At 41.8% G+C, this 21,912-nt stretch overlaps 1 protein-coding gene across 1 annotated transcript in view; it reads right to left on the bottom strand.

Annotated features, from left to right (window-relative positions):
* Window positions 1-21,675, bottom strand: part of inpp5d (inositol polyphosphate-5-phosphatase D) — a 53,888-nt gene extending 32,213 nt beyond the window's left edge. The window contains exons 1-4 of the mRNA XM_045697466.1: window positions 21,489-21,675; window positions 21,145-21,352; window positions 19,297-19,360; window positions 4,765-4,900 (exon numbers count right to left, since the gene is read on the bottom strand). Coding sequence (XP_045553422.1) covers window positions 4,765-4,900; window positions 19,297-19,360; window positions 21,145-21,287 — 343 coding nt within the window. The 5' untranslated portion in view covers window positions 21,288-21,352; window positions 21,489-21,675. The remainder of the gene's footprint in view (window positions 1-4,764; window positions 4,901-19,296; window positions 19,361-21,144; window positions 21,353-21,488) is intronic.
* Between the last annotated feature and the right edge of the window lie 237 nt (window positions 21,676-21,912).

Here is a 21,912-nt window from a genome sequence, read left to right as displayed (position 1 = left end):
TTTGAGATTCGGAAAAGTAACCACCCTTTGCCTTGATGACAGTTGTGCACACTCTTGGCATCTCTCAACCAGCTTCATGAGGTAGTCACCTGGAATGCACTTCAATTAACAGATGTGCCTTGCTAAAAGTTATTTTGTCGAATGTCTTCCCTTCTTAATGCATTTGAGCCAATCAGTTGTGTTTTGAAAAGGTAGGGGTGTGGTATGCAGAAGATAGCACTATTTGGTAATGTCACGACTGTCTGAAGAATGGGACCAAAGCGTAGCGTGTGTATCGTTCCACATTTTATTATAACTGTGAAACTATGCAAGACATACAAATAAACGAATAAACAAAACAACAAACCGTGACGAAGAGGTGCAACATACACTTACTCAAAATAATCTCCCACAAAACCTAGTGGGAAAAAACAACAACTTAAATATGATCCCCAATTAGAGACAACGATGACCAGCTGCCTCTAATTGGAGATCATCCCAAAAAAACAACAACATAGAAATACATAAACTAGAACCCCACATAGAAATACATAAACTAGACAAAAACCCCAACATAGAAAAAAAGAAACTAGAACGAACATAGACATAAATAAACTAGACAAAACCCCCTCTCACACCCTGACCTACTCTACCATAGAAAATAAAAGCTTTGTATGGTCAGGACGTGACAGGTAAAAGACCAAGATGGCAGCCGTTTTACGAGCTCCTAACAAATTACGCTATTGTGTGTGTTTTGTTGTTATTTGTAACTTATTTTGTACGTAATGTTTCTGCCACCGTCTCTTATGACCGAAAATATCTTCTGGATATCAGGACAGCGATTACTCATCTCATACTGGACGAAGATTTTTTCTTTAATGAGTCGGATGCGAAGGATTTACTTCAGACACCTCACAAGGCCCAAATCACTGTGATTCACATGAAGAAGAGACGGAGATATCGGGGACGTATGTCGGGGTGCCTTGTGAGGATCCGACAGCGAGTGGGTAATCCGCCTCTACCATCAGTCCTACTAGCCAACGTGCAATCATTGGATAATAAATTGGATGAGCTCTGATCAAGACTATCCTACCAACGGGACATTAAAAACTGTAATAAAAAACTGTAATATCTTATGTTTCACCGAGTCGTGGCTGAACAACAACATGGATAACATACAGCGGCTGGGTTTTCGGGTGCATCGGAAAGATAGAACAGCTGCCTCCGGTAAGACAAGTGGTGGTGGTCTGTGTCTATTTATAAATAACAGCTGGTGCACAAAATCTAAAATTAAGGAAGTCTCTAGGTTTTGCTCGCCTGAGGTAGAGTATCTCATGATAAGCTGTAGACCACACTATTTACCAAGAGAGTTTTCATCTATATTTTTCTTAGCTGTCTATTTACTACCACAAACCGATGCTGGCACTAAGACCCCACTCAACCAGCTGTTTAAGGCCATAAGCAAACAAGAAAATGCTCATCCAGAGGCAGCGCTCCTAGTGGCCGGGGACATTAATGCAGGAAAACTTACATCTGTTTTACCTAATTTCTACCAGCATGTTACATGTGCAACCAGAGGGAAAAAAAACTCTAGACCACCTTTACTCCACACACAGAGATGCGTACAAGTTCTCCCTCACCCTCTATTTGGCAAATGTGACCATAACTCTATCCTCCTGATTCCTGCTTACAAGCAGAAACTCAAACAGGAAGTACCAGTGACTCGCTCAATACGGAAGTGGTCAGATGACGCGGATGCTAAACTACAGGACTGTTTTGCTAGCACAGACTAGAATATGTTCCGGAATTCTTCTGATGGCTTTGAGGAGTACAGCACATCAGTCACTGGCTTCCTCAATAAGTGCATTGATGACGTTGTCCCCACTGTGACCGTACGTAAACACCCCAACCAAAAGCCATGGATTACAGGCAACATACGCATCGAGCTAAAGGGTAGAGCTGCTGCTTTCAAGGAGCGGGATTCTAACCCAGACACTTATAAGAAATCCCGCTATGCTACCCAAACTATTTGCATTGTATTTGTTATATATCTACCTCAATAACTCCAATACTCCTGTTTACGTGCATTAAATCTACCTCAATGACTGGTACCCCAGTTTACATGTAAATACACTATATATATAGTACAGTATGCGGACACCCCTTCAAATGTATGGATTTGGCTATTTCAACCACACCTGTTGCTGACAGGTGTATAAAATTGAGCAGTAGAATGGCCTAACTGAAGAGCTCATTGACTTTCAGCGTGGCACTGTCATAGGATGCCACCTTTTCAACAAGTCAGTTCGTCAAATTTCTGCCCCTCTAGAGCTACCCCGGTCAACTGTAAGTGCTGTAATTGTGAAGTGGAAATGTTTAGGAGCAACAACGGCTCAGCCACGAAGTGGTAGGCCACACAAGCTCACAGAACAGTACCATCGAGTGCTGAAGCGCGCAGCGCATAAAAATCATCTAGATGATTCTGTGCTTCCAACTTTGTGACAACAGTTTGGGGTAGGCCCTTTCCTGTTTCAGCATGACAATTCCCCTGCGAGGTCCATACAGAAATGGTTTGTTGAGATTGGTGTGGAAGAACTTGACTGGCCTGCACAGAGCCCTGACCTCAGCCCCATCGAACACCTTTGGGATGAATTGGAATGCAGACTGCGAGCCAGGGCCTAATTGCTCAACATCAGGGCCCGACATCACTAATGCTCTTGTGGCTGAATGGAAGCAAGTCCCCTCAGCAATGTTCACACATCTAGTGGAAAGCCTTCCCAGAAGAGTCCATGCTGTTATAGCAACAAAGGGGGGGGGGGACCAACTCCATATTAATGCCCATGATTTTGGAGTGAGATGTTCGACGAGCAGGTATCCACCTACTTTAGGGTCTTATAGTGTATCTATCGTAACTGTATTGGGGAGTATTTGATTGTATGTAATCTGATTATTAAAAAACAAACTGTAATCAGTTACATTATCAGCTAAAAAATATTGTAATCAGATTACAGATACACAACTAGATGATTACTTCTTGGATTACTTTTAAATTTTAGAAAGGATGTTTTCTTCTTAATGACGTTCAATTCAGCATCGGAGAAAAAAAAAAAGGTGCAAGTTTAAGTTAGTTCCACCCGAGCCAGTCTGACCACAAGTCAGAGATCGCTATGATGACATGGCAAATGCATTCGATAGATCGTTTTGTCTTCTTCTATTGCCTCTTAGGGGAAAAGTAAACCCACATTTACCTTACTGATTACAATTTTGGACAGGTATTAGAGGTTTCAAGTTTCAAAGTATATAGAAGGAAATGCAAGCTATATACAGGCTCGGGGCCACCACCATAATTACAGTGTGCAGGGTTACTGGAGTTATTGAGGTACAGTAGAAGTTGGCTGTACAACATAAACAGATCTGGGACCACCAAGCTACCTTGGGTTAGGTCAGATCACCGACAACGATGAGACAGCCTATAGGGAGAAGGTCAGAGACCTGACCGTGTGGTGCAAGGACAACAACCTCTCCCTAAACGTAATTAAGACAAAAGGAGATGATTGTGGACTACAGGAAAAGGAGGACAAAGAACGCCCCCATTCTCCTCGACGGGGGTGTAGTGGAGCAGGTTGAGAGCTTCAAGTTCCTTGGCGTCCACATCACCAACAAACTAACATGGTCCAAGCACACTAGGACAGTCGTGAAGAGGGCACGACAAAACCTATTCCCCCTCAGGGGACTGAAAAGATTTGGCATGGGTCCTCAGATCCTCAAAATGTTTTACAGCTGCACCATCGAGAGCATCCTGAAGGGTTGCATCACTGCCTGGTATGGCAACTGCTCGGCCTCCGACCGCAAAGCACTACAGAGGGCAGTGCGTACGGCCCAGTACATCACTGGGGCCAAGCTTCCTGCCGTCCAGGACCTCTATACCAGGTGGTGTCAGAGGAAGGCCCTAAAAATTGTCAAAGACTCCAGCCACCCTAGTCAGAGACTGTTCTCTCTGCTACCGCATGTCAATTCTAGGTACAAGTCTAGGTCCAAGAGGCTTCTAAACAGCTTCTACCCCCAAGCCATATGACTCCTAAACATCTAATCAAATGGCCACTCAGACTATTTGCATTGCCCCCCCCCCCCTTTACACTGCTGCTACTCTATGTTGTTATCATCTATGCATAGTCACTTTAATAACTCTACCTACCTTATTACCTCAATTACATCGACACCAGTGCCCCCGCACATTGTCTCTGTACCGGTATCCCCTGTATATAGCCTCCACATTGTCTCTGTACCGTAACACCCTGTATATAGCCTCCACATTGTCTCTGTACCGGTACCCCCTGTATATAGCCTCCACATTGTCTCTGTACCGTAACACCCTGTATACAGCCTCCACATTGACTCTGTACCGTAATACCCTGTATATAGCCTCCACATTGACTCTGTACCGGTATCCCCTGTATACAGCCCCGCTATTGTTATTTACTGCTGCTCTTTAATTATTTGTTATTCTTATCTCTTACTTTTTTGGGGGGTATTTTCTTAAAACTGCATTCTTGGTTAAGGGCTTGTAAGTAAGCATTTCACTGTAAGGTTCACACCTGTTGTACTCGGCGCATGTGACTAATAACGTTTTATTTTATTTTATCCAAGCTACCTTGGGTTAGCTCAGATCCAAGCTACCTTGGGTTAGCTCAGCTGTAGCCAAACATAATACGAGAGAACATTTGACCAGGTACCACAGGGTACCCTTTGAAACACAGAAAGATAATAAGCAGGTTATTATCTGACCTGGCTCCTCCTCTGGCTCCTCCTCTTTCTGAACAGGGAACTGCAGGTGTGTGGCCAGACCCATGTTTGGACTGTAGTACGTCTCCACCAGGTCAGTCAGCACAGAGAAGAACCGGATTGGGACGCCCTCAGAGGCCTGGAGACAGAGACAGAGACAGAGACAGAGAAACAACAAACACTGCTGAGTGGCACATACTACTGAGTCTAGTAATAACATCAGTCACAGGCTAGGAGTCTATAGAGGACAACATCAGTCACAGGCTAGGAGTCTAGAGAGGACAACATCAGTCACAGGCTAGGAGTCTAGAGAGGACAACATCAGTCACAGGCTAGGAGTATATAGAGGACAACATCAGTCACAGGCTAGAACTCTAGAGAGGACAACATCAGTCACAGGCTAGGAGTCTAGAGAGGACAACATCAGTCACAGGCTAGAACTCTAGAGAGGACAACATCAGTCACAGGCTAGGAGTCTATAGAGGACAACATCAGTCACAGGCTAGAACTCTAGAGAGGACAACATCAGTCACAGGCTAGAACTCTAGAGAGGACAACATCAGTCACAGGCTAGGAGTCTATAGAGGACAACATCAGTCACAGGCTAGAACTCTAGAGAGGACAACATCAGTCACAGGCTAGAACTCTAGAGAGGACAACATCAGTCACAGAATAAAACTCTAGAGAGGACAACATCAGTCACAGGCTAGAACTCTAGAGAGGACAACATCAGTCACAGAATAAAACTCTAGAGAGGACAACATCAGTCACAGGCTAGAACTCTAAAGAGCACAACATCAGTCACAGGCTAGAACTCTAGAGAGGACAACATCAGTCACAGGCTAGAACTCTAGAGAGGACAACATCAGTCACAGGCTAGGAGTCTATAGAGCACAACATCAGTCTCAGGCTAGAACTCTAAAGAGCACAACATCAGTCACAGGCTAGAACTCTAGAGAGGACAACATCAGTCACAGGCTAGAACTCTAGAGAGGACAACATCAGTCACAGGCTAGGAGTCTATAGAGCACAACATCAGTCACAGGCTAGAACTCTAAAGAGCACAACATCAGTCACAGGCTAGAACTCTAAAGAGCACAACATCAGTCACAGGCTAGGAGTCTATAGAGCACAACATCAGTCACAGGCTAGAACTCTAGAGAGGACAACATCAGTCACAGGCTAGAACTCTAAAGAGCACAACATCAGTCACAGGCTAGGAGTCTATAGAGCACAACATCAGTCACAGGCTAGAACTCTAGAGAGGACAACATCAGTCACAGAATAAAACTCTAGAGAGGACAACATCAGTCACAGGCTAGAACTCTAGAGAGCAAAACATCAGTCACAGGCGAGAACTCTAGAGAGTAAAACATCAGTCACAGGCTAGGAGTCTATAGAGCACAACATCAGTCACAGGCTAGAACTCTATAGAGCACAACATCAGTCACAGGCTAGGAGTCTAGAGAGCAAAACATCAGTCACAGGCTAGAACTCTAGAGAGCAAAACATCAGTCACAGGCTAGAACTCTAGAGAGCACAACATCAGTAAGACAAGAACACTGCAGAGCACCACATCAAGACAAGTACACTACAGAGCATGACAGCAAGACACAGGCTAGTAGCCTATTCTTCTCATGTCTCTACTTGGTGCTTAATTTATGGTGCTGGTATAGATCTTTCTGGTGCTGGTATAGATCTTTCTGGTGCTGGTATAGATCTTTCTGGTGCAGGTATAGATCTTTCTGGTGCAGGTATAGATATTTCTGGTGTAGGTATAGATAGGTATAGATATTTCTGGTGCAGGTATAGATCTTTCTGGTGCTGGTATAGATCTTTCTGGTGCTGGTATAGATCTTTCTGGTGCAGGTATAGATATTTCTGGTGCTGGTATAGATATTTCTGGTGCTGGTATAGATCTTTCTGCTGCAGGTATAGATATTTCTGGTGCAGGTATAGATCTTTCTGGTGCTGGTATAGATATGTCTGGTGTAGGTATAGATAGGTATAGATATTTTTGGTGCAGGTATAGATCTTTCTGGTGCTGGTATAGATCTTTCTGGTGCTGGTATAGATCTTTCTGGTGCAGGTATAGATCTTTCTGGTGCAGGTATAGATATTTCTGGTGCTGGTATAGATCTTTCTGGTGCTGGTATAGATCTTTCTGGTGCTGGTATAGATATTTCTGGTGCAAGTATAGATATTTCTGGTGCTGGTATAGATCTTTCTGGTGCAGGTATAGAGCTTTCTGGTGCTGGTATAGATATTTCTGGTGCAAGTATAGATATTTCTGGTGCTGGTATAGATATTTCTGGTGCTGGTATAGATCTTTCTGGTGCAGGTATAGATCTTTCTGGTGCTGGTATAGATATTTCTGGTGCAAGTATAGATATTTCTGGTGCTGGTATAGATCTTTCTGGTGCAGGTATAGAGCTTTCTGGTGCTGGTATAGATATTTCTGGTGCAAGTATAGATATTTCTGGTGCTGGTATAGATCTTTCTGGTGCAGGTATAGAGATTTCTGGTGCAGGTATAGATATTTCTGGTGCTGGTATAGATATTTCTGGTGCAGGTATAGATCTTTCTGGTGCTGGTATAGATTTTTCTGGTGCTGGTATAGATCTTTCTGGTGCTGGTATAGATTTTTCTGGTGCAGGTGTAGATATTTCTGGTGCTGGTATAGATCTTTCTGGTGCAGGTATAGATCTTTCTGGTGCTGGTATAGATATTTCTGGTGCTGGTATAGATGTTTCTGGTGCAAGTATAGATATTTCTGGTGCTGGTATAGATCTTTCTGGTGCTGGTATAGATATTTCTGGTGCTGGTATAGATCTTTCTGGTGCAGGTATTGATATTCTGGTGCAGGTATAGATCTTTCTGGTGCAGGTATAGATCTTTCTGGTGCTGGTATAGATATTTCTGGTGCAGGTATAGATATTTCTGGTGCAGGTATAGATATTTCTGGTGCTGGTATAGATCTTTCTGGTGCTGGTATAGATCTTTCTGGTGCAGGTGTAGATATTTCTGGTGCTGGTATAGATCTTTCTGGTGAAGGTATAGATCTTTCTGGTGCTGGTATAGATATTTCTGGTGCAGGTATAGATATTTCTGGTGCTGGTATAGATATTTCTGGTGCAGGTATAGATCTTTCTGGTGCAGGTATAGATATTTCTGGTGCTGGTATAGATATTTCTGGTGCTGGTATAGATATTTCTGGTGCAGGTATAGATCTTTCTGGTGCTGGTATAGATCTTTCTGGTGCTGGTATAGACGAGTGTAGCAACACAAGAGCAAGATCTTAGATGGCTTTACTGTCGCATGTTTCCAGAGACTTTAGCTCATATTGTTTGAATGACAGGTTTTCCTTCTATAACGACCATACAGCTTACATACTGTTATAAAGGACTTTGTACTGTTAGGCTACATTCCAAGGGCGTATCAACTACCAAGTCACCTGTTATTTTATAGCCCCCATTTTCACTGCCACTGTGGATGTTGTTTTTCTTTGTGAAGTTTCCGTTCTTTTCTTTTAAAGCGCCACGAGATGAACCTTGTGGCTTGTCATACGCCCACGCTAGGGGATCATTTAAAACCTCCTGCAACTGAAAGAGGAAGAAGCTTGTGATCAGCATTAGCAGAGTAGCCTGTAGAATCTACAGTACCCTTCAACATTAGCCTGTAGGATCTACAGTACCCTTCAACATTAGCAGAGTAGCCTGTAGGATCTACAGCATCCTTCAACATTAGCAGAGTAGCCTGTAGAATCTACAGTACCCTTCAACATTAGCAGAGTAGCCTGTAGGATCTACAGCATCCTTCAACATTAGCAGAGTAGCCTGTAGGATCTACAGCATCCTTCAACATTAGCAGAGTAGCCTGTAGAATCTACAGTACCCTTCAACATTAGCCTGTAGGATCTACAGTACCCTTCAACATTAGCAGAGTAGCCTGTAGGATCTACAGTACCCTTCAAAATTAGCCTGTAGGATCTACAGTACCCTTCAACATTAGCAGAGTAGCCTGTAGGATCTACAGTACCCTTCAACATTAGCAGAGTAGCCTGTAGAATCTACAGTACCCTTCAACATTAGCCTGTAGGGTCTACAGTACCCTTCATCATTAGCCTGTAGGATCTACAGTACCCTTCAACATTAGCATGTAGGATCTACAGTACCCTTCAACATTAGCAGAGTAGCCTGTAGGATCTACAGCACCCTTCAACATTAGCAGAGTAGCCTGTAGGATCTACAGTACCCTTCAACATTAGCAGAGTAGCCTGTAGGATGTACAGTACCCTTCAGCATTAGCAGAGTAGCCTGTAGGATCTACAGTACCCTTCAACATTAGCAGAGTAGCCTGTAGGATCTACAGCACCCTTCAACATTAGCAGAGTAGCCTGTAGGATCTATAGTACCCTTCAACATTAGCAGAGTAGCCTGTAGGATCTATAGTACCCTTCAACATTAGCAGAGTAGCCTGTATAATCTACAGTACCCTTCAACATTAGCCTGTAGGGTCTACAGTACCCTTCAACATTAACCTGTAGGATCTACAGTACCCTTCAACATTAGCCGAGTAGCCTGTAGGATCTACAGCACCCTTCAACATTAGCAGAGTAGCCTGTAGGATCTACAGCACCCTTCAACATTAGCAGAGTAGCCTGTAGTATCTACAGTACCCTTCAACATTAGCCTGTAGGATCTACAGCACCCTTCAACATTAGCAGAGTAGCCTGTAGGATCTACAGCATCCTTCAACATTAGCAGAGTAGCCTGTAGGATCTACAGTACCCTTCAACATTGGCAGAGTAGCCTGTAGGATCTACAGCATCCTTCAACATTAGCAGAGTAGCCTGTAGGATCTACAGTACCCTTCAACATTAGCATGTAGGATCTACAGTACACTTCAACATTAGCAGAGTAGCCTGTAGGATCTACAGCATCCTTCAACATTAGCAGAGTAGCCTGTAGGATCTACAGTACCCTTCAACATTGGCAGAGTAGCCTGTAGGATCTACAGCATCCTTCAACATTAGCAGAGTAGCCTGTAGGATCTACAGTACCCTTCAATATTGGCAGAGTAGCCTGTAGGATCTACAGCATCCTTCAACATTAGCAGAGCAGCCTGTAGGATCTACAGTACCCTTCAACATTAGCAGAGTAGCCTGTAGGATCTACAGCACCCTTCAACATTAGCAGAGTAGCCTGTATAATCTACAGCACCCTTCAACATTAGCAGAGTAGCCTGTAGAATCTACAGCACCCTTCAACATTAGCAGAGTAGCCTGTAGAATCTACAGCACCCTTCAACATTAGCAGAGTAGCCTGTAGGATCTACAGCACCCTTCAACATTAGCAGAGTAGCCTGTAGGATCTACAGTACCCTTCAACATTAGCAGAGTAGCCTGTAGAATCTACAGCACCCTTCAACATTAGCAGAGTAGCCTGTATAATCTACAGCACCCTTCAACATTAGCAGAGTAGCCTGTAGAATCTACAGCACCCTTCAACATTAGCAGAGTAGCCTGTATAATCTACAGCACCCTTCAACATTAGCAGAGTAGCCTGTAGAATCTACAGCACCCTTCAACATTAGCAGAGTAGCCTGTAGGATCTACAGCACCCTTCAACATTAGCAGAGTAGCCTGTAGGATCTACAGTACCCTTCAACATTAGCAGAGTAGCCTGTAGAATCTACAGCACCCTTCAACATTAGCAGAGTAGCCTGTAGAATCTACAGTACCCTTCAGCATTAGCAGAGTAGCCTGTAGGATCTATAGTACCCTTCAACATTAGCAGAGTAGCCTGTAGGATCTACAGTACCTTTCAGCATTAGCAGAGTAGCCTGTAGGATCTATAGTACCCTTCAACATTAGCAGAGTAGCCTGTAGAATTGACAGCACCCTTCATTTCTGTGTATAGGGCAAGTTAAAACTCAAGAACTTGTAAATCAGCATTGATGACTTTCATGCTTTCCAGCTACAATAGATCAATTCAAAACGAATCTAATCTATCTAACTGTGGACTGTAGTATTTTCTCCAGGTTTGTAATATTCTGACTGCCACAGTAATAAGGACATGAATAATAATGTACAATAACCAAATGTATTTAAATCTCGATTTCAGCCTCTGGGTGACAGAGAGAGCAGAGAGCATGGAGCTACAGCTGCCATGATACCCGCTGTGCTGTACACACCTTTTATTGAATAGACTATAGTGTACAGTCTGTTTATTGAATAGATACTGTAGTACAGTCTGTTTATAGAATAGAGACTGTAATGTACAGTCTGTTTATTGAATAGAGACTGTAATGTACAGTCTGTTTATTGAATAGAGACTGTAGTACAGTCTGTTTATAGAATAGAGACTGTAGTACAGTCTGTTTATTGAATAGATACTGTAGTACAGTCTGTTTATAGAATAGAGACTGTAATGTACAGTCTGTTTATTGAATAGAGACTATAGTGTACAGTCTGTTTATTTGAATAGAGACTGTAATGTACAGTCTGTTTATAGAATAGATACTGTAATGTACAGTCTGTTTATTGAATAGAGACTGTAGTGTACAGTCTGTTTATTGAATAGAGACTGTAATGTACAGTCTGTTTATTGAATATAGACTGTAATGTACAGTCTGTTTATTGAATAGAGACTGTAATGTACAGTCTGTTTATTTGAATAGAGACTGTAATGTACAGTCTGTTTATTGAATAGAGACTGTAGTGTACAGTCGGTTTATTGAATAGATACTGTAGTACAGTCTGTTTATTGAATAGATACTGTAGTACAGTCTGTTTATAGAATAGAGACTATAGTGTACAGTCTGTTTATTGAATAGAGACTGTAGTGTACAGTCTGTTTATTGAATAGAGACTATAGTGTACAGTCTGTTTATTGAATATAGACTGTAGTGTACAGTCTGTTTATTGAATATAGACTGTAGTGTACAGTCTGTTTATTGAATAGATACTGTAATGTACAGTCTGTTTATTTGAATAGAGACTGTAATGTACAGTCTGTTTATAGAATAGATACTGTAATGTACAGTCTGTTTATTGAATAGAGACTATAGTGTACAGTCTGTTTATTTGAATAGAGACTGTAATGTACAGTCTGTTTATTGAATATAGACTGTAATGTACAGTCTGTTTATTGAATAGATACTGTAGTGTACAGTCTGTTTATTGAATAGATACTGTAGTGTACAGTCTGTTTATTGAATAGATACTGTAATGTACAGTCTGTTTATTGAATAGAGACTGTAATGTACAGTCTGTTTATTGAATATAGACTGTAATGTACAGTCTGTTTATTGAATAGAGACTATAGTGTACAGTCTGTTTATTGAATAGATACTGTAGTACAGTCTGTTTATAGAATAGAGACTGTAATGTACAGTCTGTTTATTTGAATAGAGACTGTAATGTACAGTCTGTTTATAGAATAGAGACTGTAATGTACAGTCTGTTTATTGAATAGAGACTGTAATGTACAGTCTGTTTATTGAATAGAGACTGTAATGTACAGTCTGTTTATTGAATAGAGACTGTAGTGTACAGTCTGTTTATTCAATAGATACTGTAGTACAGTCTGTTTATAGAATAGAGACTGTAATGTACAGTCTGTTTATTTGAATAGAGACTGTAATGTACAGTCTGTTTATAGAATAGAGACTGTAATGTACAGTCTGTTTATTGAATAGAGACTGTAATGTACAGTCTGTTTATTGAATAGAGACTGTAATGTACAGTCTGTTTATTGAATAGAGACTGTAGTGTACAGTCTGTTTATTGAATAGAGACTGTAATGTACAGTCTGTTTATTGAATAGAGACTGTAATGTACAGTCTGTTTATTGGATAGAGACTGTAGTGTACAGTCTGTTTATTGAATAGAGACTGTAATGTACAGTCTGTTTATTGAATAGAGACTGTAGTGTACAGTCTGTTTATTGAATAGAGACTGTAATGTACAGTCTGTTTATTGAATAGAGACTGTAATGTACAGTCTGTTTATTGAATAGAGACTGTAATGTACAGTCTGTTTATTTGAATAGAGACTGTAGTGTACAGTCTGTTTATTCAATAGATACTGTAGTACAGTCTGTTTATAGAATAGAGACTGTAATGTACAGTCTGTTTATTGAATAGAGACTATAGTGTACAGTCTGTTTATTGAATAGAGACTGTAATGTACAGTCTGTTTATTGAATAGAGACTGTAGTGTACAGTCTGTTTATAGAATAGAGACTGTAATGTACAGTCTGTTTATTGAATAGAGACTGTAGTGTACAGTCTGTTTATTGAATAGAGACTGTAATGTACAGTCTGTTTATTGAATAGAGACTGTAATGTACAGTCTGTTTATTGAATAGAGACTGTAGTGTACAGTCTGTTTATTGAATAGAGACTGTAATGTACAGTCTGTTTATTGAATAGAGGACAGGAGCAGTGTTACACATTCACAGCCAAAGCAAGTCACAGTTAATATCAAGTGTCTAGTTTTACAGAACGCTCAAATTTTAGCCCCTGTCTTGCATTGGTCCCAAACACCACGCAAACAATACAAGTGGATTTGGTGCATTGCATAACCATAATAGGTTACACAATATTCACAATAAAATACTAGATTCCAGAACTCTCCCTCCACACATATGGCCTGTCTTCATTTCTGAAAGCATTGAAAGCAAAAAGCAGAAGTTGTCTGATGCATGAGAAATTGAGAAATGGCTCTTAAAATATCCCGTAACACCCAGCACCTGGAAGTGGACTATAACAAACAGTCTGTCATCATGAATTGCTTTGAGAGGCTAGTCAAGGATCATATCACCTCCACCTTACCGGCCACCCTAGACCCACTTCAGTTTGCATACCGCACCAACAGGTCCACAGACGATGCAATCGTCATCACACTGCACACTGCCCCTATCCCATCTGGACAAGAGGAATACCTATGTAAGAATGCTGTTCATTGACTACAGCTCAACATTTAACACCATAGTACCGTCCAAGCTCATCATAAAGCTGGAGGCCCTGGGTCTCTACCACGCCCTGTACAATTGGGTCCTGGACTTTCTGACGGACCGCCCAACATCTCCACTTTGCTGACCATCAACACTGGGGCCCCACAAGGGTGTGTGCTCAGCCCTCTCCTGTACTCCCTGTTCACCGTGACTGCGTGGCCACGCACCTCCAACTCAATCATCAAGTTTGCAGACGACACTACAGTGGTAGGCTTGATTACCAAAAACGACGAGACGGCCTACAGGGAGGAGGTGAGGGCTCTGGGAGTGTGGTGTCAGGCAAACAACCTCTCACTCAACGTCAACAAAACAAAGGAGATGATCGTGGACTTCAGGAAACAGCAGAGGGAGCAGCCCCCCTATCCACATCGACGGGACAGTAGTGGAGAAGGTGGAAAGATTTAAGTCCCTCGGTGTACACATCACAGACAAACTGAAATAGTCCACCCACACAGACAGTGTGGTGAAGAACCTCAGGAGGCTGAAGAAATTTGGCTTGTCACCCAAAACCCTGACAAACTTTTACAGATGCTCAATCGAGAGTATTTTGTCGGGCTGTATCACAGCCTGGTACAGCAACTGCACTGCCCTCATCCGCAAGGCTTTCCAGAGGGTAGTGAGGTCTGCACAATGCATCACCGGGGGCAAACTACCAGCCCTCCTTGATACCTACAGCACCCGATGTCACAGGAAGGCCAAAAAGATCATCAAGGGCAACAACCTCCCGAGCCACTTCCTGTTCACAACGCTATCATCCAGAAGGCGAGGTCAGTACAGGTGCATCAAAGCTGGGACCGAGAGACTGAAAAACAGCTTCTATCTCAAGGCATCAGACTGTTAAACAGCCATCACTAACTCAGAGAGGCTGCTGCCTACATTGAGACCCAATCACTGGCAACTTTAATAAATGGATCACTAGTCACTTTAAACAATCTCACTTTAAATAATACCACTTTGAATAATGTTCACATATCTTACATTACTCATATCACATGTATATACTGTATTTTATACGATCTATTGCACCTTGCCTATGCCGCTCGGCCATCGCTCATCCATATATTTATATGTACATATTCTCATTCACCCCTTTAGATTTGTGTGTATTAGGTAGTTGTTGGGGAATTGTTAGATTACTTGTTAGATATTACTGCACTGTCGGAACTAGAAGCACAAGCATTTCATTACACTCTCATTAACATCTGCTAACCACGTGTATGTGACCAATAAAATGTGTTTTATTAGATGTTTTACTAGCTATAGATGGTGTTATAACACCTAGTAGACTATACCAGCTATAGATGGTGTTATAACACCCAGTAGACTATACCAGCTATAGATGGTGTTATAACACCCAGGAGACTATACCAGCTATAGATGGTGTTATAAAACCCAGTACACTATACCAGCTATAGATGGTGTTATAACACCCAGTAGACTATACCAGCTATAGATGGTGTTATAACACCCAGTAGACTATACCAGCTATAGATGGTGTTATAACACCCAGGAGACTATACCAGCTATAGATGGTGTTATAACACCTAGTAGACTATACCAGCTATAGATGGTGTTATAACACCCAGTAGACTATACCAGCTATAGATGGTGTTATAACACCTAGTAGACTATACCAGCTATAGATGGTGTTATAACACCAGGACTATACCAGCTATAGATGGTGTTATAACACCCAGTAGACTATACCAGCTATAGATGGTGTTATAACACCCAGTAGACTATACCAGCTATAGATGGTGTTATAACATCCAGTAGACTATACCAGCTATAGATGGTGTTATAACACCCAGTACACTATACCAGCTATAGATGGTGTTATAACACCTAGTAGACTATACCAGCTATAGATGGTGTTATAACACCTAGTAGACTATACCAGCTATAGATGGTGTTATAACACCCAGTAGACTATACCAGCTATAGATGGTGTTATAACACCTAGTAGACTATACCAGCTATAGATGGTGTTATAACACCCAGTAGACTATACCAGCTATAGATGGTGTTATAACACCCAGTAGACTATACCATCATTTACATTTACATTTAAGTCATTTAGCAGACGCTCTTATCCAGAGCGACTTACAAATTGGTGCATTCACCTTATGATATCCAGTGGAACAACCACTTTACAATAGTGCATCTAAATCTGCTATAGATGGTGTTATAACACCCAGTAGACTATACCAGCTATAGATGGTGTTATAACACCCAGTAGACTATACCAGCTATAGATGGTGTTATAACACCCAGTAGACTATACCAGCTATAGATGGTGTTATAACACCCAGTAGACTATACCAGCTATAGATGGTGTTATAACACCCAGTAGACTATACCAGCTATAGATGGTGTTATAACACCCAGTAGACTATACCAGCTATAGATGGTGTTATAACACCCAGTAGACTATACCAGCTATAGATGGTGTTATAACACCTAGTAGACTATACCAGCTATAGATGGTGTTATAACACCCAGTAGACTATACCAGCTATAGATGGTGTTATAACACCCAGTAGACTATACCAGCTATAGATGGTGTTATAACACCCAGTAGACTATACCAGCTTTAGATGGTGTTATAACACCCAGTAGACTATACCAGCTATAGATGGTGTTATAACACCCAGTAGACTATACCAGCTATAGATGGTGTTATAACACCCAGTAGACTATACCAGCTATAGATGGTGTTATAACACCCAGTAGACTATACCAGCTATAGATGGTGTTATAACACCCAGTAGACTATACCAGCTATAGATGGTGTTATAACACCTAGTAGACTATACCAGCTATAGATGGTGTTATAACACCCAGTAGACTATACCAGCTATAGATGGTGTTATAACACCCAGTAGACTATACCAGCTATAGATGGTGTTATAACACCCAGTAGACTATACCAGCTTTAGATGGTGTTATAACACCCAGTAGACTATACCAGCTATAGATGGTGTTATAACACCCAGTAGACTATACCAGCTATAGATGGTGTTATAACACCCAGTAGACTATACCAGCTATAGATGGTGTTATAACACCCAGTAGACTATACCAGCTATAGATGGTGTTATAACACCCAGTATACTATACCAGCTATAGATGGTGTTATAACACCCAGGAGACTATATCAGCTGTAGATGGTGTTACGACACCCAGTAGACTATACCAGCTATAGATGGTGTTATAACACCTAGTAGACTATACCAGCTATAGATGGTGTTATAACACCCAGTAGACTATACCAGCTATAGATGGTGTTATAACACCCAGTAGACTATACCAGCTATAGATGGTGTTATAACACCTAGTAGACTATACCAGCTATAGATGGTGTTATAACACCTAGTAGACTATACCAGCTATAGATGGTGTTATAACACCCAGTAGACTATACCAGCTATAGATGGTGTTATAACACCCAGTAGACTATACCATCATTTACATTTACATTTAAGTCATTTAGCAGACGCTCTTATCCAGAGCGACTTACAAATTGGTGCATTCACCTTATAATATCCAGTGGAACAACCACTTTACAATAGTGCATCTAAATCTGCTATAGATGGTGTTATAACACCCAGTAGACTATACCAGCTATAGATGGTGTTATAACACCCAGTAGACTATACCAGCTATAGATGGTGTTATAACACCCAGTAGACTATACCAGCTATAGATGGTGTTATAACACCCAGTAGACTATACCAGCTATAGTTGGTGTTATAACACCCAGTACACTATACCAGCTATACAGTCGTTGGTGGTGTAACGCCTAGTAGACTATACCAGCTATAGATGGTGTTATAACACCCAGTAGACTATACCATCATTTACATTTACATTTAAGTCATTTAGCAGACGCTCTTATCCAGAGCGACTTACAAATTGGTGCATTCACCTTATAATATCCAGTGGAACAACCACTTTACAATAGTGCATCTAAATCTGCTATAGATGGTGTTATAACACCCAGTAGACTATACCAGCTATAGATGGTGTTATAACACCCAGTAGACTATACCAGCTATAGATGGTGTTATAACACCCAGTAGACTATACCAGCTATAGATGGTGTTATAACACCCAGTAGACTATACCAGCTATAGATGGTGTTATAACACCCAGTAGACTATACCAGCTATAGATGGTGTTATAACACCTAGTAGACTATACCAGCTATAGATGGTGTTATAACACCCAGTAGACTATACCAGCTATAGATGGTGTTATAACACCCAGTAGACTATACCAGCTATAGATGGTGTTATAACACCCAGTAGACTATACCAGCTTTAGATGGTGTTATAACACCCAGTAGACTATACCAGCTATAGATGGTGTTATAACACCCAGTAGACTATACCAGCTATAGATGGTGTTATAACACCCAGTAGACTATACCAGCTATAGATGGTGTTATAACACCCAGTAGACTATACCAGCTATAGATGGTGTTATAACACCCAGTATACTATACCAGCTATAGATGGTGTTATAACACCCAGGAGACTATATCAGCTGTAGATGGTGTTACGACACCCAGTAGACTATACCAGCTATAGATGGTGTTATAACACCTAGTAGACTATACCAGCTATAGATGGTGTTATAACACCCAGTAGACTATACCAGCTATAGATGGTGTTATAACACCCAGTAGACTATACCAGCTATAGATGGTGTTATAACACCTAGTAGACTATACCAGCTATAGATGGTGTTATAACACCTAGTAGACTATACCAGCTATAGATGGTGTTATAACACCCAGTAGACTATACCAGCTATAGATGGTGTTATAACACCCAGTAGACTATACCATCATTTACATTTACATTTAAGTGATTTAGCAGACGCTCTTATCCAGAGCGACTTACAAATTGGTGCATTCACCTTATAATATCCAGTGGAACAACCACTTTACAATAGTGCATCTAAATCTGCTATAGATGGTGTTATAACACCCAGTAGACTATACCAGCTATAGATGGTGTTATAACACCCAGTAGACTATACCAGCTATAGATGGTGTTATAACACCCAGTAGACTATACCAGCTATAGATGGTGTTATAACACCCAGTAGACTATACCAGCTATAGTTGGTGTTATAACACCCAGTACACTATACCAGCTATACAGTCGTTGGTGGTGTAACGCCTAGTAGACTATACCAGCTATAGATGGTGTTATAACACCCAGTAGACTATACCAGCTATAGATGTTGTTATAACACCCAGTAGACTATACCAGCTATAGATGGTGTTATAACACCCAGTACACTATACCAGCTATAGATGGTGTTATAACACCCAGTAGACTATACCAGCTATACAGTAGTTGGTGGTGTAACACCCAGGACTTGTGTTGTGAAGATGAAAGTAATACCATAACATTTTGTGTAGGGGGATCCAGTCACAAAACAGGGTGCAGATCCCTCACATTGCATTTGGTAAGAATATATATTGTGGAGCTGTCTGACTGACCTGGACAGAGAGTTTCCTCTCCTCATTGGGTAGGATCCTGTAGGTATACACACAGTTCTGGTACCTGGAAATAGGAAAGATGGGTTATCATAAAACAGTTTACAGAGATGTCTTGAGAAGCGGTCTGGGTCTTGAGAAGCCGACTGGGTCTTGAGAGGCAGTCTGGTTCTTGAGAAGCGGTCTGGGTCTTGAGAAGCCGACTGGGTCTTGAGAAGCGGTCTGGGTCTTGAGAAGCGGTCTGGGTCTTGAGAAGCCGACTGGGTCTTGAGAAGCGGTCTGGGTCTTGAGAAGCCGACTGGGTCTTGAGAAGCGGTCTGGGTCTTGAGAAGCCTTCTGGGTCTTGAGGAGCCGTCTGGGTCTTGAGAAATGGTCTGGGTCTTGAGAAGCCGTCTGGTTCTTGAGAAGCGGTCTGGGTCTTGAGAAGCGGTCTGGGTCTTGAGAAACGGTCTGGGTCTTGAGAAGCGGTCTGGGTCTTGAGAAGCGGTCTGGGTCTTGAGAAGCCGACTGGGTCTTGAGAAGCGGTCTGGGTCTTGAGAAGCCGTCTGGGTTTTGAGAAGCCGTCTGGTTCTTGAGAAGCGGTCTGGGTCTTGAGAAGCGGTCTGGGTCTTGAGAAGCGGTCTGGGTCTTGAGAAGCGGTCTGGGTCTTGAGAAGCCGACTGGGTCTTGAGAAGCCGACTGGGTCTTGAGAAGCGGTCTGGATCTTGAGAAGCCGACTGGGTCTTGAGAAGCCGACTGGGTCTTGAGAAGCCGACTGGGTCTTGAGAAGCCGACTGAGTCTTGAGAAACGGTTTGGGTCTTGAGAAGCCGACTGGGTCTGGGTCTGAAGAGGTTGAGTCTGGGTTTATGGTTTAAAGTAACTGACATTTCGCAGCAGCGCGTGACAGGTGCAGTAATGACAGACGGCATGACCTCAAACCCACTTCCGTTGGTCTTTGTGTCCAATGGAAAAGAGTACATGACCATTAATTTGTTTTGTTTAGCGATTATTCTAATAAAAGCTCACAGTGACACAGAGATGTGTGGTGTGAGTTGTACGATGGAGTCTACCCAGCTTTCCAGCATGACTGTATGTGCCGATGAGTTTGCCGCTGCAGTAAGCAGGTGTAACTTTAAAATAGGTCTACGTTACATAGAATTCCTGCCAAAGATAGATTTAGTCACATCTAAAACTGCATGCAACAACAACAGTATTCTAGACAGTTTCGTCTGGTTAATCAAAGTCTTGAGCAAAACATTTTAAATTCCACCCGATGTAGTTGTTGGCATGATTTATGTCATGATGTAAGGAAACAGAACGTCGACGTCCCACAGGTCCGCTATACAATCCAAACACTGTCATCAGGCAGAGTCTCGTTCTAGGAGAATATGTATCCGAAAATACAAGTAGGTATTTGACAGTTCAGATTGAAATCACTCCCAATAACAACAGTGTGTTTAGCGTGGATCATTGTTTTTGTCTGATTTTAAAGGTCTTGTTTTAATCAGGGATCTTCCTACTCCAAGGTACTTTGATCTGTGCATGCAAAAAGGGTCAAGACTTCAAAATGATCTTCCTTCCTCAATTTGAACTTTGTACAACAGCATTGTAGCTCAGTAAATGTTTAGCTGTCAATGATTTCCTTATCTTATCTGTCTCTCTCTGCATATGAAGAGGTATAAGGGACGAGTTCTCAACATAATCTTCCTTCCTCAAGTTGATCTTTCCAACAGAATATTGGACTGTTAAACTGTCAGTTTTACCCAAATATATATATAAATATGTATAAAAAATAAAAATAAATATATATATATATATATATATATATATATATATCTTCAAAAAGTTGTCAGAATGGACATTTTACTTACAGAACACAGAGGGCATAAGCACCCTGTATGGACTCACTGTCCCGAAGGAGGAAGCTTCCATCCCTAGCTGCTTTGGAGAGCAGATCCTCAGCCTTAGATCGGGTGATATTACCATGGTGCCATGGCTGGGGCGACGTAGACATCCTGGTTCTCTGAAAACACTCAGCTAGAGAGTTCAGTTCTCTACTGAAAACACTCAGCTAGAGAGTTCAGTTCTCCACTGAAAACACACAGCTAGAGAGTTCAGTTCTCCACTGAAAACACTCAGCTACAGAGTTCAGTTCTCCACTGAAAACACACAGCTAGAGAGTTCAGTTCTCCACTGAAAACACTCAGCTAGAGAGTTCAGTTCTCCACTGAAAACACTCAGCTAGAGAGTTCAGTTCTCTACTGAAAACACTCAGCTAGAGAGTTCAGTTCTCCACTGAAAACACTCAGCTAGAGAGTTCAGTTCTCCACTGAAAACACTGAGCTAGATACATGTTTCTCACAGTCTTCTCTCTTGCTCTCTCCCTCTGTTGCTCTCTCTCTTACTCTCTGTTTCTCTCTTACTCTCGATATCTCTCTCTCTTCCTGTTAGTGAGGCGAAAGCTGTAAAAAGGAAGCTGCCACAAACACGGCTGTGAACTTCCTCATTTGAGAAGTTAGAAAGAGAGAGGAGGGCCAGAGAGAGAGCTGAACCACTAACACCACACACACACACACACACACACGCACACACACACACACACACACACACACACACACACACACACACACACACACACA

This window comes from Salmo salar, chromosome ssa16 (assembly GCF_905237065.1).
Source record: "Salmo salar chromosome ssa16, Ssal_v3.1, whole genome shotgun sequence".
NCBI lineage: Eukaryota > Metazoa > Chordata > Actinopteri > Salmoniformes > Salmonidae > Salmo > Salmo salar.
This window is presented reverse-complemented; position numbering and strand designations above follow the sequence as displayed.